General features: G+C 42.3%; 1 protein-coding gene across 3 annotated transcripts in view; it reads left to right on the forward strand.

Moving 5' to 3' along the window:
• Positions 1–3,958, forward strand: part of LOC135250611 (synaptotagmin-like protein 5) — a 43,422-nt gene extending 39,464 nt beyond the window's left edge. For all 3 annotated transcript variants that reach the window (XM_064327113.1, XM_064327112.1, XM_064327114.1), the window contains 5 exons: positions 950–1,111; positions 1,650–1,758; positions 1,878–2,013; positions 2,562–2,770; positions 3,254–3,958. In XM_064327113.1, coding sequence (XP_064183183.1) covers positions 950–1,111; positions 1,650–1,758; positions 1,878–2,013; positions 2,562–2,770; positions 3,254–3,396 — 759 coding nt within the window. In that variant the 3' untranslated portion in view covers positions 3,397–3,958. The remainder of the gene's footprint in view (positions 1–949; positions 1,112–1,649; positions 1,759–1,877; positions 2,014–2,561; positions 2,771–3,253) is intronic.
• Positions 3,959–17,636: the final 13,678 nt, after the last annotated feature.

The raw sequence follows: 17,636 nt of genomic DNA on the forward strand, positions 1-17,636 counted from the left end.
TGTGCAGCTCCGGGAGAGAATGAGCCGGGTTGACCCAGACGGTCTCTCTTCCATTTCCTTAACGGCTCTTGACAGTCTCCTGACGGGTGCGCCAGCACAGAGAATTCAGCAGATCGACTTTCTGAACAGGGGCCTTCCCCTGTCTGTAGCCAGGCGTCTGGTAGCAGGCGTGCTGATAATTACAGCAGAGACGGCGGGGGAAGCAGAGGACTCTGTGGGTGGGCGTGAGCAGCAGGACTGTCTCACTTGCTTTCTCTGGAGGAAGAGACGGCCCTGCAGATCTGTGGAATGCACACAGCTTCCATTGTGTTGATGTGTTTTAAGAGGAACCAAACTGATGGTTTTAAAATATTTTGCATGTACAGTATTTACCCACGTGATTATTTGTGTGTTTATTTTATATAGGGTGTTTTTCATCCACAATAAAAATAACTGTGTTAATAGTTTCTGTTATATCCTTTTTAAATATTTGTATATTATTTATTAGTGAATAGCATGACTGCTGTGCGCTGAGTGTTAAGTGGTGGAATAAGGGTCTGTTGGGTGGCTCATCCCGTTAAGGCTCTGTTGAGAGCTGCTATGTGATAAGAAGTGGCTGGAGCACGTGCTGGTGTTGGAGAATGCAGCCATGGCTGCTGATGAGGAATTAGACTCAACGTTCCAAAGAGGGAGAAAAACAAAAAAAAGTGAAAACAAAAAAGAAATTAATCAAATATATTACTGCTATCACCACTACCACCACAACCACTACTACTGTTACTACTACCACTGCTACCAGCACCACTACTGCTGCTACTACTACTACCACTGTGTTTACTACTAGCATTGCTACCACTGTCTGCTACATCTGCTACTAATACTACTGGTAATGCTAGTCGTGCTTTTTGGTTGTGTGGGCATGGAGGCTGAGCTCTTTCCCCAGGTTAATAACATCTCTGTTGCTCCTCAGTATGTGATAAGCCACTCCCAACTGGAGACTCGAACCCTCCAGCTGTCCGTGTGGCACAACGACCGCTTTGGGCACAACAGCTTCCTGGGGGAGGTGGAGGTGGCCTTCGACTCCTGGGAGTTTGAGAAACAGTCGGAAGAGTGGTTCTTACTGCAGCCCAAGGTGCGGATTCCCACTGCAGCATTACAGGGCGTCCATCACACCAGAGATCTATGCCTGGTCTAATATATCAAGAGCATGACTTACTGTTGTATCCTAGTTTTCATATGGTGTGCCATAGACTTTTCCTGTTTAAGAGTCTATAAATGACACAGTGGTGCATTTGTTCTGTTCTGATCATTTTAAATTAAGAAAATAACTTTGGTGTTTATAAATCAGAATATTTAATGGTATTCTCTACCTTGTACTCTGTTTGTATGGTCAAAAGACCAAAGTTTAAAGATATCTACCAAACCCAAGAAAACAAGGTGAACGTCACAGTAGTGAATGTGGCATGCATGTGTGTATGGCTGTGTGCACACGTGTGTGTGTGTCTCAGCATGTATGTGCTGTATGAGTGTGTGCTGTTTGTTCAGGTGTTTGTATGTGTGTGTGTGTGTGTGCGCGCGCTTGTTCACACGTGTGCATGTGTGCACACATGTGCATGTGTGTGTATGTGCACGCATGTTGATAGTACTTGTAAATGTGTTACCCTGTGCAGGTGGACAGCAGCATTGACTCTGTGCTGCAGTACAAAGGGGAACTGACCGTGGTGCTGAAGTATATTCCCGCTGAGAAGAACCTCATGTTGCCTCTGAATCGAGGGCAAGGTACTACACTGTACACTGTCCATGCTAATGCTGGGAAATATAGTATTTGCACTAGGCTTCAGTTAAAAAATTATTTACATTAGCATGTGACTTTGTTGCATCATTTCTCTATTTCCCAGCAAAGAAAGGATTCCGGAAGAATAAGAAAGCCAGCCTCAAATTGGTCAAAGGAGGCATGGTGGAGCTGCTCATCAAAGAAGCCAAGAATCTGACTGCAGTCAAGTCTGGAGGGACATCAGATCCTTTTGTTAAAGGGTACAGTAAAAAGAACAATTGTGTGTGTGTGTGTGTGTGTGTTCAGTGTGTATGTATGTATAGCCCAAACCACGTGCAGGGCCAAGGTGTGTCCAGATACTTTTGGTTATATAGTGAATATATATATATATATATATATATATATATATATGTATAGTATAGATAAAATGTTTGCCACGAAGCTCTGTTTTGATAAAAAATCGTTTGTTTTTCTGTCATCTAATGTTTGTGCATGTTCAACTGTGACTGTGCCTACCTGTCTTGTCTGGAATTTACAGTAGAGGTTATAGCAGTAAGACCATCTGATAAATGAAAATGGCAGTCCAAAATGGGAGAAAAGGGGGGGAGCAGAACTGAATCTGTCCCCCAGAAGACATGAAATAAAGAACCTTGGTCTACGCTATAGTTTAAAGGCTTTATTTTATGTCTATTGACTGAGTTGTTTTTGCAGGCATGCAGATACAAATGATTTTATTTTATCATTTTAGCATTTATTGCTGATGGCATTGTGATCCGAATGGTGATTCTGTGGTGTGCCTCAATCCCAGGTACCTCCTCCCCGACAACAACAAGTCCACAAAGCACAAGACAGATGTGGTGAAGAAGAGTGTGAATCCCCAGTGGAATCACACCTTCACCTACTGCGGCCTGCAGCCCGAGGACCTGAACAACGTGTGCCTGGAGCTCACCATCTGGGACAAGGAGCCCCTCTCCAGCAACGTCTTCCTGGGGGGGTTGCGGCTCGGAGCAGGGACCGGTGAGCAGGAGGGGGGGGGAGGGCTCCTTGTGGGCGCATGGGGGATGGGGATGTTAACATGCTGATCATACTCTATTGCCTGTGGCCATATTCACATAAACATAATCGTCTGGGCAAGGCCATGCTGTAATGGTATGCATTGTATAATGATTGAAAAAAACACTTGCCTTCGCATGTGGGAATTTGAATATTTTTCCCTGAGATCATTGCTGACGTTCAGGTTTGGCCCACTAAGCTCAACACTATGGGCATGCCTGTTTAATTTCATGATTTTTTTTTTTTTTTACTGGGGGCAGGAGGCTTTGGAAGATGAGGAAAAGGGGTGCTAATGGGCTTCAGGATTGATAACTGTATGTATCTGTAGGATGGGGGGCTTGGGGTTAAGGGGGAAAGGATGGGTGTTCGCCTGGTATACCAATTCAAGGTACATTACATAAATACAGACTTAAGCATTTGTGCTGCATCTCTGCTGTCTTCCCTCAGGTCAAAGCTATGGGAATGATGTTGATTGGATGGATTCCCAAGGGGAGGAGCAGCGGCTATGGCAACGCATGATTGAGAACCCCGAGGTGCCTCAGGAGTGTACCCTCATGCTGAGGTCCAGCATGGGCAAACGCGACACGTGAGAGAAACACTGAATCGTGAGCCTCCCCCAATTCCCCCACCCGTGACTATAACCACGCCCCCAAACTCAGGCTTGACCTGGCCTTGATGCTGTCCTATCCTCTGAAGGTCTTTTCCGGAAGCTGTAATATCCTGCCTTATAGAAGCCCCTTCGATCCTGTGTGCTGTGTACTGTAAAACAATGATGCTGACCCCCTGGTTTTTATTTTAGCCATAACAGCAACCCCAGAAGTTATTTAGTCACATCCATGGTTAAAAATCCACATTATGTCAGAAATAGCAGCGCATGCCATGAAACCCAACTGTCCCCATATTCACATTCACATCACATCACAAATTGTTTCATTTTCTGTAGTATGACAATGATTCCTTTAGGAAGAAGTTACATTTTTAAGTCTTTAAATTATCGAGTGTCATAGGTGAAAATAGTGGGGTCCTCATTACTGACAATGTGGATAGTCAGTTACTGAAACAATTTTTGGAAAATGAATAGTTCAAAGACAAAAACGTTTGCAACAAGGAAACTACATTGTGTTCAAAGAAGTTTAAGTGAGAACTATGGTACTGTAGGGGAATCAAGATGTTCCCAAAAACAGGTAAAATGACCGTTAGCCCAGGAAGAAGCAGATCAAAAGTTTGTAGTAAAAACAGGAAGATTTATTACGCAGCCGGCCACGGGAACAACTCAGCAAGGAAGTTCAAAATAGTATTGTTGGGTGATTAGATTTATACAGTGGAATTCTATTGTTGAAAGGGATCACTGCCTCTGATTGGTGATGAGGCTGTGCTTCCTTCTGATTGGACCATTCAAATTCAAATCCATCCTACCTATTCAAACAGGTACCATTCACATTGAAATTGAATACAACAGGGGGGCTCACCCCCTTCCCCCCTGGGGCCCAGCGGAAACTTCCCAAACGCAGAATACACAAAACTGTCTGTTTCCCAACAGTACCGTGGAAGCACAAACAACCTTAAGTGATGGAGAGATTGGCATGCACGTGGGTCCCCCTTATATTGTATGCCACTGATCTACAATACATGACCTAGCACTGCTACTCTGTATGATTTCAGTTTTTCTTTGTTTAGCCTGCAGGTAGTTCTATTAGCAGTAAGTAGATTGCCGCATGCTGCCACTTGCGTGATGGTCATAATGTGTGATGGTCATAACATTTCCTCATCAGCAGATGTGATGTGCGTTCAACAAGGACAATGTTCACAGAGATTTACAATCCTTTATAACAGTATCTGTTCAGCAATGTCAAATCGAAGGTGTTGTTTTGTTTTTGCCAGCGTTGGTGGATGCAATTTTCACTATGGATTACCCCCGAGGTGGGGATAAATTTGTTTAAATGAATTCTCACAGCCAAAGGATTGTCTGTTCTTTTTTCAGTTTCCCTTTTAACTCCACACCGCGCTTTACCGGTTTAAACTGTTAGTTGACATTAGCCAATTAAGTTTAAATTTTCTTTAATGTTAATTTACGTTTGTGTGTGTGTGTGTGTGTGTGTGTGTGTGTGTGTGTATTCTGCATTAAATCCTATGATTGTTAGGCAGAGAACCCATGTGTTCATTTTTTATTTGTTTTTGAATAAAACCGTTCCACTCTGAAAGGGAAAAGAAAAAAAGCAGTCTCCTCCCAATAACATGGTTGTGTATGCTTTAAAGACCTCTGTCCATTTTGTAGTAAGGTATTTGTGTTGGATAGTGAAACATTTACTCAGCTTAAGTACACCTTTCTCCAATGAGGAACGTTGGCATTTTTATAATGATGCTGAATATTTCATTGGGTATTGTATACACTACATGGCTCTGGGGGCTGCATATGTGACTGTGACTGCGCTGGACACACCATTGCATACATGTCTCAGGTGTCATCAAGCACAAGCAGAAGGATCAGCAATTTTTCTGCCTGCTGACCAAGTCAGAACTCGGACAGAAAATGTGCAGCGCCATCTGGTGGCTGTTCTTAACACAGCTGTTGGCCCACCAGTGTATGACAGATCTGCGCTGCAGTGGTCCCCTGGTGTTAGGACCGGTTCATCCTGCTATAAGTAAAGACCAAAATCAAAAAATGTCATGTAAGGTTTTATACTGGCTCATGCAATAGTCTAGGGGATGACAAGAGTGATTCGGCTGTCAGTATTTGTTTGCCAGGCAGTGCTCTCGATAAGTTGTCGTTCCGTCTAGCAGCGCAGTCCACGGTGGCATCCACGGCCAGCTCGACTCAGGCATGGCAGTGGCACATTGTTGGGCCTCAACCCCGATGTGTGAGTTTTATTTTTTGCCTTAGGAGGGAAACAGTATAACCAAAAGCAAGGAAAAGGAGGACTGCGCTGTCCCGTGCCGTGCCACAGCGCGAAACGCTCTCTAGCATGGCACGCTCCTTCACAGCCGATGCGTTCGCTCTTCCAGTGCTCCTCCGCAGGTGTGTGTAATCACATCATTTAATCACGTGCTTTTTGCCCTGCAGGTGAGACCACCCCTTCCATGTAAGTCTCATGAAGCAGCCAAGATTCAAAGTTAGCAGTTAATGATTTGGTGAATGGTTTTGCTGTTACTCGACCACAGTAGTGCCAATTTACAAACACTGGTGGACCAACAGCTGGCATCAATCATGGTCCAAAAGGTGTTTGTTTGCTGGGTTAGTGATAAAATGTGTAAAAAAAGTATATAAAACAAGAACAATGGCATCTATTTTGCAACAGACAATGGTCTTGACTACCCAGCCTCTCAGAATTTCATTTTCAGTATTTATTTTCTTTAAAAGTCTATAATCAAATCTCACCGTGCGATTTTCTGCGCTATCCAGCTGCTTTCTATTTAATGAGAATGTTTCAGTTTATTTTAATTTTATTTATTTAATTTTTTGCACTGCCCTTTTGCTAGTTTGATAACTGGAAATTTTAATCAATTTTGTGCTTCCAATGGCTGTTGTAAGAAACTAATAAATGATATGATGACAAAGTGATTTAATAGGGTGGTTTAGAACAGGAACTAATGTTTTGTGACATCCTAGTTTTATGAATTTTACTTTTAAATGTCACATTAGCATTTTGTCAGCCTTTGTGTTATTCCTTTGTGCTTTTGGGTTCATTATGTTGTCCAATTGTTCTGATGTTCTAATAGGCGATATCTGTGCACAATTCTGCCTCTCCAAAAAAAATGGTTCACCTGTTCACAGCATTTAATGGCTCTTTTAAGTGCTTTCCTTTGAAACTAGGAGTCAGTTAACATAAAATTAACATAAATGTACATTTCCTTCTATTAATTTTTGGTATTAAGAAAATTATTTAAAAATTTAACAGAATAAACTGCACATATTGTACTTCAGAGAATCAGTGTTTTTGTCTTCTTAAGTCGTGTTTGTCTTGTGATGTTATGCATTTCAGATTTCTGATTTATATACCTAAGATTTTTTGAAATGCACAAAGTAATGATCTATCAAGGAGAACTTCTAATTCTTTTTTGTGTAAAAAAAATAATAATAATTAAATAATTTATTAAATAGTTATTGTGGAGTCATATTTATACAAACACCCACACCCTTGCACACAAACAACACATAGTGTACAGGGCACACAAGGATACTGTTGCATATTCCTCTGCACACTCTGGGCACTCTGAGCACACAAAAGTAGCATGTTTACCAGAGGTGGAAAGATCAGGGGCTAGAAAGCGAAAGTCCTGTCGTGTTTCTTTCTTCACTCAGCCAGCTGATTTCACTTATTAGTTCTACCTTCTAGCGAAAGAGTGTGCAAATTAGCAAATCCAGGTGATTGAAACAAAATACTGAGGAAGTCTTTTACTTTCTGAACCTGGATTTTCCACTGCTGATATTTACACGAACAAAAAAAAATTAAAAAAAACACACTGCACACATGCTGTAATAATTCAGGAGAATTCAGTCAAACTTACAGACGAAACTCTTTATTAAGCTTGGTTTAGAATTTTTTTTTTTTTTTTTGAACAGACCTATTTTGTTCATCAGCACACCTACTAGTGGCAGCTTCAAGCTAAACTTTACAACATATATAAATCTGTCTGAAGTTCCCCATTTCGTATTTACACAAACCCATTCAAATGCATGCGAAGAAATAACACGCAGAGACACCTACACACAAACACGCATACAGTAATATGTAATTCATTAAAACCAACACCCACACAGAAACACACCTACTCACACAACCTGTATTTACACACGTGGGATAATGACGCAGTCTCACAGGTTTATCCAGACATCCTCCACCCAAATCACACAGCCCTTGGCTGTGAAGTGACAGCTCTCACACCATTGATTATCTGCTTGGTATTGCTCAGGAAATGCAAAGAACTGAAGCGCACAGCGCTGACTTCCTCTCATGCGTCATGTGTAATGCGCTTTCCCAACCGATGAGTCAGCATATTACCAAGAATCAATATGTGCATTACATGAATCGTGAAAACTGAGATCAAAGGTGGGGGCAGGGGGGTGGCTTAATAAATTAAGAGGGCCGGTAGTTGGATGATTTATCCCATGTGATAGAGGTCTGCTTTATTTTTTTAAAAAAAAGTTTAGACCTTTCTGCCCTTTCCTCCTTTTCTGGTTTTTGTTGTTTCACAAAAGAACTGATAGGAGGGAGTTCTTAATTCCGAGTCATAAGTGCATCTGTTTTCTTTTATCCAGTTGACGCAGTTTGGGATTCAGAGTTATAATTGCATCTCTTTTTTTCTTTTCAGTTGACGCAGTTTTGTATTCAATGTGTTCTGGTTCTGACATTTTTTCTTGTCACCCAGGAACACTGCTTCTCAGAGCTGAAATGGCAATTACACTCCGCTGCAGATGCACCAAAACTGGCTGGGAAAAAAATGAAAAACAACTCTACTTGCCCCATTTTCCTCCTGTATGAACTAGCTTTCTTAAAAGTGACCATAGCCTTCATTAAGAACACACAACATGAGGGGCTCTAAAATTTCTCACAGCTGACCTATGGATTTATTCCCATCACTGCCCGCAGAATCTTTAAATAACTTGTTTTGTCAACAACAACAATAGTTCTCTCCATATAGCAAGTCGTTTTCTTCCTATCTGCTTGTTAATCTCTGTAGTTCTCTCTCACATATAATTTTAAAACAATATTTTCTTGTTGCTCAGTTTGCCACCATTGTCTAATGTTGTTCTCTACACAATTTCACCTTGAAGTGACAAAACAGTGGAGCCATTTGTATTGCTGGAGAAACAGGGAAAATGCCAAGCCCAGATGAGAGTTTTCCCTGGGCACAAGTAGCCATGTGGCTTAAAATCTGATATTGATCCTGTGGAACACACTGATGGATATGCACCACTCTCTTCGGGCTTTGATAATGTCCATTTTCACCTCCAGCGAAGCATTCAGCATTAGGTGCTGTTCTTGTTTGTAATGATCCCGCTGATATGCCCTGTGTGCATTGCACTGCCGCAAAAGGCGACCCTTCCAGGTTGCGTGGGGGAGTGTGGTTTCAATACCAAATGACCTCTCAGCAAGTTACCCTTGGGTTCTCTCTCTTCTGTCTATACTAAGGGCCAGATTTACTAAAGGAGTGTGACTGATTTTCCAAAGCAATAGCAGTTGCGACAAGATCAGGATATCTACGTCGTTTTTACTAAATGGTCACAATGGGTTGGAATCGCTATTAGGATGTATTTTGTGGGGATTACGTCACTCTGCGACTTTCCTTAGCTGATGCATAGTGACATGCGTTCATGCATATGTATACCTGGAGTGAATGGGCTACATCGGGGTGGCGTTTATCTAAATTTGGCCAATTTAGAATTCCGTCTAATTTACTAAAGAATGCATTAATTGCGACTCCCCTCTTTGCCGGAGAATTTTCAGAACTCCTGAAAGTAGGCGGTAATTGCTCTGACAAAGCCTATAGCTCACACACACTATGGGGAAGAGGGATGACGGGAAGTACTCACATCCTTGGCTGTCAAGTCAGTTTCCCTTTTGGACTGAATGGGGTGGATATTTAAAATGACGCATGACTTCTTGCAGTCATCAGCTAGCAAAACACAGTTCTCAATTTAAATAATTGTTCTGCATACGCCTTTAAAGGCAGACTATGCAGGATTTTTTTACTTGAAAATATTATAAAATAACCATGCTAATGCATATCTACGGTGCACTGGCAATCTATGCCTTTGCTTATTTTAGATGAATTCATGCTTCTTTTACTTGTATTTGTTATTCTAAAATGTGGCCGGGACGTTCCTGGGAGTGGCACTCTTTTCTGTGTGGGGAGACGTGGGCGTGGCTACAGAGCCTGTGGTTTGGGATGAGATTCCAACAGCTGCACCCGCACTACGGAGTAGCTACTGTACAACATTCCCACACGCTAAGGGGTGCACTCAGCGTAAGGATTGTTATGACACTGCCTAATTACTGTTACCATCAGGAATCACTCATGTTGCTGAAGGTGCAATTTTCATTATCTCTGACCACCGCACTTCTTCTCTTGACATTTTGCTTGTAACGCTTGAGGCGTCCTCAACGGAAGTGTGGGTGGGGAAGTTTTTCTTTTTACGCATCGCCTAAGATCATGCCATCTTATCTTTACTTTGTCATCTACGGTTCATTTTTTGAATAGTCTACCTAATGAATTCATTTTGTATGTGATGTTACTCCGAAATTTTTATCCTCTCTGTTGGTATTGTATTCCTATGCTATAATACAGCATTGTGAAGCTGTAGCCTACCTTGTTGACTATTACCTCATATTTCCTTATTATCTGTAAATTTAAGTTTTCTTTTTTTGTGGTTTCCCTCACGACTTGTGCCTGGTTGCTCTGCACCTATTTCTTAGAGCCTTGTCATTTTGATGTGTAAGCATCCTGTATTGTTTCTTTATAGACCCTATATATGGGTCTCCTAATGCAAAATTGCAAATGAGGGCGTTGAATTTACATGATTACATAAACAGTTGGCCTCATTCACAAAACCTTTCTTAAATTTTTCTTACTTTTGTTCTTAAAAATGTTCCTGTGAAAAAGCAAATACAATCCTGTTCATGTCATTAGCATAAAGAAATAGCCATGAACAAATGCAGAAAGAAATGATGAATGTTCTTGGAAATGTTCTTACACGCAGTTTACAATCAAATGTGATCCTACACATGTTTTGTGAATGACTCTTAGTAAATTGGTCATTACTGTGTCCGTATCTGTGACCTAACAGAGTAGCAATATAGCAAATGTTTTGCGTTGCTACTAATTCCTTAGAAAATCTGGCCCAAGTCTCTTGGCTCTGTCATCTCCCCCCATAGCCTGCCTTATCATTGCTGATGACGTACAATTTTCTCTCCTCTCTGATATGCTGATCTCAGTGAACATGCAGCTTGTCTACAGGACACGTAGAGCTGACTGTCAAAATACTGTCAAAAGCTCAACTGGAAAACTAGAAGCGCTGCGCTTCCTAGTTAGGGTCTCTCCCTGCTTGGCCTTCCACACCCCTCAGATGGCACCACAGGGCTACCCCCTTTGTCTTTCTAAATACTGGAGTGGAACAGGACAACAAACAGTCCCTCTCTGAGAACATCAACATGGTGTGCCGGACATGCAGATTCTTTCTGTACAACACCTGCAGAATTCACCCCTCCACTTACTCAACCCAGCTCTTAGCCCAGGCACTGATCAACTCTCATCTGGGCTTCTGCCGCTCCCTCCTCGCTCCCTGACTCTGCCATCAGATCTGTGCAGCACATCCAGCGCTGCTGCTCGCCTAGTCTACGGCCTCCTCCAGCCTGTGGCATGTGATCCTCGGACAGGTGCTAAGCAGAGAAAGGCTGGGAGTGGGCTGGGGAGCACAGCACACAGCACACAGCACACAGCACGTTTCCAAGGCAAGGAATCTCACCCAAGACCACACTTACATACTTACTGTATATACGGGTTGAGAGCTGGCTGCCCTACGAACTCTACCACATCTCTCCAATTTTCTCTGTACGATATCCTTCCCTGAGCAAACACCCTCCAGGGTATCTCTGTAGAACATTAATAGGGTGTAATCTCTAAGGGAGGATAACTGAGACAAAACAACATTAGCAACATAGCTGTTTTAATAATGAAGAGATGCTGCAAGGTTTCTGTTGGTCTGGGTGTGCTCCCTGTTCCCAATTGTGTTCACATGCAATAAGAGGCACAGGAAATTCAGTGATATATTTTTTTCATTTCTGGTCCTGCCCTTATGAGAATTTCATATATTGAAAAATACAGTTTTTAAGGAGCCTATGTGGACTTCTTATGTTCATATTCAAGTATACACACACTAGCCTGGACAAAGAAGAAACTAAATAAATCAAAATCTAAATTCACCATAAAGCACACGTTGGTGCTGAAAAAAGCTGTTCCCAGGCAGTATCTCACAGGACCAGATATACTAAAGGATTGTTACTTCTTTTAAAGGGATAGTTCACCCAAATTGCATAATTCTAAAATGAATGTCTATGGGCAGTAGTTTTCCATAACCAGCCGTTCTGCTTCTGCTGCTACACTGCAGCTAATAATGGATTTCAGGGTTCAATTCCACTATTAGCTGCAACACAGCAGGAGAAGCAATGATAATTAATGATCTTGTTTATGCCATCTTTTCCTTGGCGCATCGCCTGATGTCTTGCAAATGTTTTTAAAGTCAATTAAGGAGCTTTTCACTTTGCTGACAGTATTTATTTCAGCTGCAGTTTCCTCTCTTACATGTTTCTTTCTCTTCGGAACAACGTGCATTTTCAATACTAACGTGCTGTGGCTGTCTTCATTTACATAACCAGTCATAGAAAATAAATTGAAAACATGCGGCGAAGCAGACTTTTGCAGGCCTGACGGTAATCTGTGTCATGCTTCATAAACATGGCCCTTAGTTTTCTCAACAAACATAATGGAAGCAAGTGCTTTAGCTGCAGACTGAATGCACTTATCACATTTACTACATCAGGTTCCGAAAACTTCAGAGCGCTTGTAAGAGAGGAGTGCACAAGGAAGATACAGAGAAATGAGATAAGAACCAGAATACTGCTTTGCGTTTTTTTGATAGGAAAGTGTGTGTCAGCCAGCTCTTTTCTATATACCAATATTTCTTACTGAAAATCACACACACAGACACATGCGCACACACATGCAGGCTGTACCATCTGTATGCAGTTTGTGATATATGCCTGCAAGGGCTGATACAAAAGTGAGCCAAAACCAAAGCAATGACTTTCCTACAGAAACACTTTTACCCAATTTTTGTTCATTTCATGCAAATTTCATTTTCACTGCAAGCAGTCCGTCCTCATTAGAGCTGCTGAAAAGACAAACTGTCCTGTCAGCTTTGGGTTTAGCTTTCAGCTCTTTGGTGTAATTACCAGGCAGTGGATATGAGGGCATCCGTGCCATAGCTGCCTATCCGAGCCTTGTGTTCCAAGGAGGTAGTCATCCGCTCTCTGTCAGTCAGAAAAAGCGAAATCATTCCCACCGGGGACTAATGTACATACCCAATTGCTGATGCTTTTCGTGTCTGTTAAACTTGAGATCACAAGTTTTTTTGATGCAAGCAAGATGAAATATCAGGCTGTAAATGCTCTGAACCCAGTAACACCATGGTGCCTGACAGACATGGTTGGTTCTTTCTCCCCCTCTCTCTGCTCTACAAGAACATGTCAATGAATACCTTAAAATGGACTTCATATAGCAGATATAACGCTTGCACAATAATTATTTCTACTCCGTAGCTGTAACTTTTTAGAGTTGACACTAGTACAAGACCATATAAAAGGCGATGGGATTTCAAATTAATTGCTCTTTTTCCTTTAGTCCTCTTGCACTCCTCCTTCTATGGAAAAGAGAAAGTTCATCGCCATTCAGACTGACGTGCGTCTGTGGGCAGGGAACAGCACAGCACTTGCCTGCGTTTTGCTGAGAGACAGAATGTCACCAAGACTGCGTTTGCCTGCAGGAGACTGAAAAATCCAATTCACCGCCAACATCAGCCTGACACCTTGTCTTCACAGCACTGCAGAATATCCGTTTGCCTGCAGCTTTTCCGCCCTGAGTTAGGTCTGAGTGAGAAGAGCAGCCCGTCTGTGGAACAAAGTTATCTCCTCCACAACAGCTTTACTGCCATTTAACCGTTCTGCTTGCAGTGAAAGGGTTAATTTGGCTACGAACTGCACATTCTGTCTGCAAAAAAAGCCATTTCTTAGAGATATTCAAATATTATTTTGCACACTGCATTGTACAGAAAAGAAAATGCAAATGAAAGTGAAAACTTATTTCCTGATACCTCATAAATTGTACACTGAACAAAAATATAAATGAAACACTTACTGTATCAATTTTGAATATTTTATTCAGAACAAAGGTAACAAATATAAATCGGTCAACTGAAATCGATTCATTAAGCACTTATCTATTGATTTCATGTGATTGGGGATACAAATATGCATTTGTTAGTCACAGATTCCCCAAAAAAGAAGATACCATAAAATGAACATAAAATGAATACCGATCAGTATTTTGTGTGACCACCACTAGCCTCATGCAACGTAATACATCTCCCTTCGCATTGAATTGATCAAATTGTTGATTGTAGCCAGAATATTGTCCCATTCCTCTTCAATAGCTGTACAAAGTTGTTCCAAAATCTCTGAAACGACGCTGGAGGCGGCTTATGGTGGAGAAATGAACATCCATTACTCTGGCAACAGCTCTACAGGACATTCCTGCAGTCAGCATGCCGATTGCATGATCTCTTAACTCTTAAGGCATCTGTGACATGGTGTTGAACAACAAAAAACTGAACATTTTATGGTGGCCTTTTATTGACCCCATCATAAGAAACACCTGTGCAGTGATCATGGCTTTTAATCAGCATCTTGATACTACACCTGTGCAGGAGATGGATTATCTTGACAAAGGAGAAATGCTATCTAACAGTGATATAAACAAATTCGTGGGCAAAATTTGAGAGAAATAAGATCTTGCACACAGTGCACACAGAACAAATCTTTGAGGTATTATTTAAACGCATTAAAAAATGGCTGCAAAAATAAAAGCGTTGCATTTATACTTTTGTTCAGTGCATATTGTAAAATGCCGCTCAATGCAAAATTTTTTGTCGGTTTGGACACTGCTCAATTTACTCTAGAGTCACCCAGCCCCCGTGTCGGAGGGCTGCCCCCTCCTGTCTGAAGCCACCTCCGGCTTCAATACGCCGCAAGGTACAATGCTGCCACCAACTGGATGTTAATCCACTTCTTGTTTGGTACTTCCAAAATTTAAAAAAAGCTGATTTATATTCTCTTATTGAATCCCTAGTCTTTGTATGCCTTCCTTTTTCTTGAAGTACCCACATCCGTTTCTACATATTCAATACACTCTTGGCTACCATGTATTTCCATGTACACATAATTTGCCTGAAATAAATAATGGTTAACACAAAAGGAACCCCTTACCTCTCATGTACTCAAGTATAAGAGTATGCATACTTCCAGAATATTTAGTTGGCTCAATAAAAGTTCACAGTCGGTATGTGGCCACACCAATGTTTGACAATTTCTTGTACATCTTCCTCCTTGGCAGTCTACAAACACGTTTGACCTTCTCTGATGTTCTACACCTTTCAGAAAGTCCATCAGGATTTTTGCCCGTTAAATGCAGACCCACCCACAAACTCAACCCAGCCTCAACCTAGGGAACAGAACTTCTTCAGCTCTGTTTCTCCCAGATGTTCTGCCCGCTGTTCTCAACCTTATTTGAATGTTGTGCAAGTTTCCCTCTTCTTCATGTCGATTTGCGTTCCCACTTGTCCCACTACCCGCTTCCAATCCTGCTTTTCCACTCAACTTTTCCACACAAAATTTCCACCCACAATCTCCTTTTACAGACACCTTCCCTGCTCTGTAGCAGGGTCCCACACAAGTCTCACTCATTCCTTTTCGTAGTTCAGCACTGTTACTTCCAAGAGCACATCTGGCCAAGCTGATGACTCTTCATCTCCCAATGCCATTAATGCTGCTGCTGAGTCAGAGAATGTGGTCGAGTCCCACAATCGTGTTCCCTGCACCCACTCCAGCACAAAGTATATTTCTGTTACATAAGCCATAAACACTGATCTCAACAAAAAAACATTTCAATGTACAAAAATGCCAAATTACTTATGCATACAAAGCACTGTCTTTAATTAAGATGTGCAGAATCTAGGCCTGCCATTAAATTAGTAATCAGACCTCACATTCCATTGCAAAGTTGAATAAAGTAAAGATTTATGCCTCCTACCATTACCAACTGAACGTTCCATCTCTGGAACCTTTGTATCTCAGTCTGGCGTAGCGTAGGATTTCAGACAGCCTCAGGAGGCGTTCAGGTACCACGCAGCAGCTCAAGCATTACCTCAGCAGTGTCTGACAGTGGCTTGGCTTCCCTAGAACCATCCACAACAAATGCAAAAAGAAAAAGGTCATTTTGAATCGCAGAAAATCCACAGAAATAATAATTGGGGTCACAGGCACTAAGTCATCTAATCGAACATCCCTCATTTGGGACACTGCTTATTTCCCTGCCGAAACTGAGACCCTGGTCATGGCCCCCAAACAACCCCCAAAGCCCGCATTATGGCCACCTCTACAGTTACAGCATCTAACCCTCTCTCTACACGAGTACTCGCTATCTCCTTCACACTTTCCACGCTTCCTACATCCCTGCTGCTACATGCTCAAATTTCTGACATCTGAATGGAAGCCTTAGAGACTTACTGTAAGGGGAAGCTCACATTTAAACCGTTATAATGTCTCCTCAGCAAAACTCAGTGTAGTCAGTGTATCGCTTATTTAAAACTTTGAAACTAGCTAGCCTTAGTAACGCAACTGCCTTGTACCTTAACCCCTCCCTCACCTTTCCATCTAAACCTCACCTGTACCTTGTATCCCTGTGGTTTATATACCGTGTTCCCTGTTGGACCCTTGACTCTTAATGTTGCTTCTCATCCCTCTCCCCGTTTGCTCCCAGCCGCAGTCCTCCTCCATTCTACTCCCCCCCCCCCTTCCCCCATCCCTGACTCCTGCTATTGGTGCACGCAGTTCCCCTTCCTGCTGTACCATTCCCTTTGTTGGCTAGTGACAGTCCAGAAAGCAGGCCCTCAATAATGTCTTTTCAATAACGACGCTACTCCACTGAAGCCCTCTCTATCTGAGCTTCAATATTGCAGCAGAGCTCAATGAAATCAGTTAGCTCAGGAAAGTGACGTCAGCCCTTGAAAAGCAGGAAGCTTGGTCTTTAACTCAGCAGGCTAACGATATCTCTAACACGGTAAGATGAAACCCACCGAAACAGAAATGCCCTTGTTACGCTTTGACCAATTACACCTCGCCCTGGGGGACACTCAGGCATAATGAAGACCAGCACAGTCAGGGATTCTGGACAATGTAACGAGTCAGTGCAAGGATTATTGCTGCAGTCGGAAGCCTCTTGAGAGGTGGATTTTAGCACCTCTTAATCAAACTAACATTAGACTGTAATCTCACAGATAGCCCTTGAAAACAAACGACAGCACAGCAACACAGCTATTGCACAGTAGTCAGCAAACACACATTACAGCAATAAAGCGTGTAGGCCTGCTCAGCTACACCACTGAAATATTAAATCAAGCAGGCTTTGATGGGGATTAGTTTCTTTTGACTGATCTCTGGGGATTACAGAGTACAGGACGGAACATAACTAATTATTCATGTGTTGTGCACATTTCTTATCAATGCAATACTAACACTTCCTGTACTTCATTTCATCATGAGGAATGGCTAGAAGTCCTCAGAGTGAAAACGTTTGCCCAATGCACATTTCTCCTTCCGCAGCAGTGCTCTATTCATTTCCACCGGGAGCAGATTTCACTTGACAGTGAGGCACTGTTAGCTGAAAATGAGTTGTGCTTGACTGCTCCATTGTCGAATGCAGACCCCTTTGGACCAGCACAAAAGCTTCTGAAACGCAGCCAACAGCTCTACAGCTGAATCTTGCTCAACAATCTTGCTAAAACGCCTGCACTATACTCTCAGAGGCCCCTTACTAGAAGGGAATGGCCTTCATCAACTGGGCGTATGCACCAGAAAGGTACCCACTGACCGCCAGAGCCACACCCCCAGTAAGGTACTTCAGGGTTTTCCATTCTCTGTGGCTTGTAGTTAGATATGATCCAAGAAACCGCATTGCCCTACATGCCCTTTCATGCTGTACCGCAGGGCTACCACTAGGG

This window comes from Anguilla rostrata, chromosome 3 (assembly GCF_018555375.3).
Source record: "Anguilla rostrata isolate EN2019 chromosome 3, ASM1855537v3, whole genome shotgun sequence".
Taxonomy (NCBI): domain Eukaryota; kingdom Metazoa; phylum Chordata; class Actinopteri; order Anguilliformes; family Anguillidae; genus Anguilla; species Anguilla rostrata.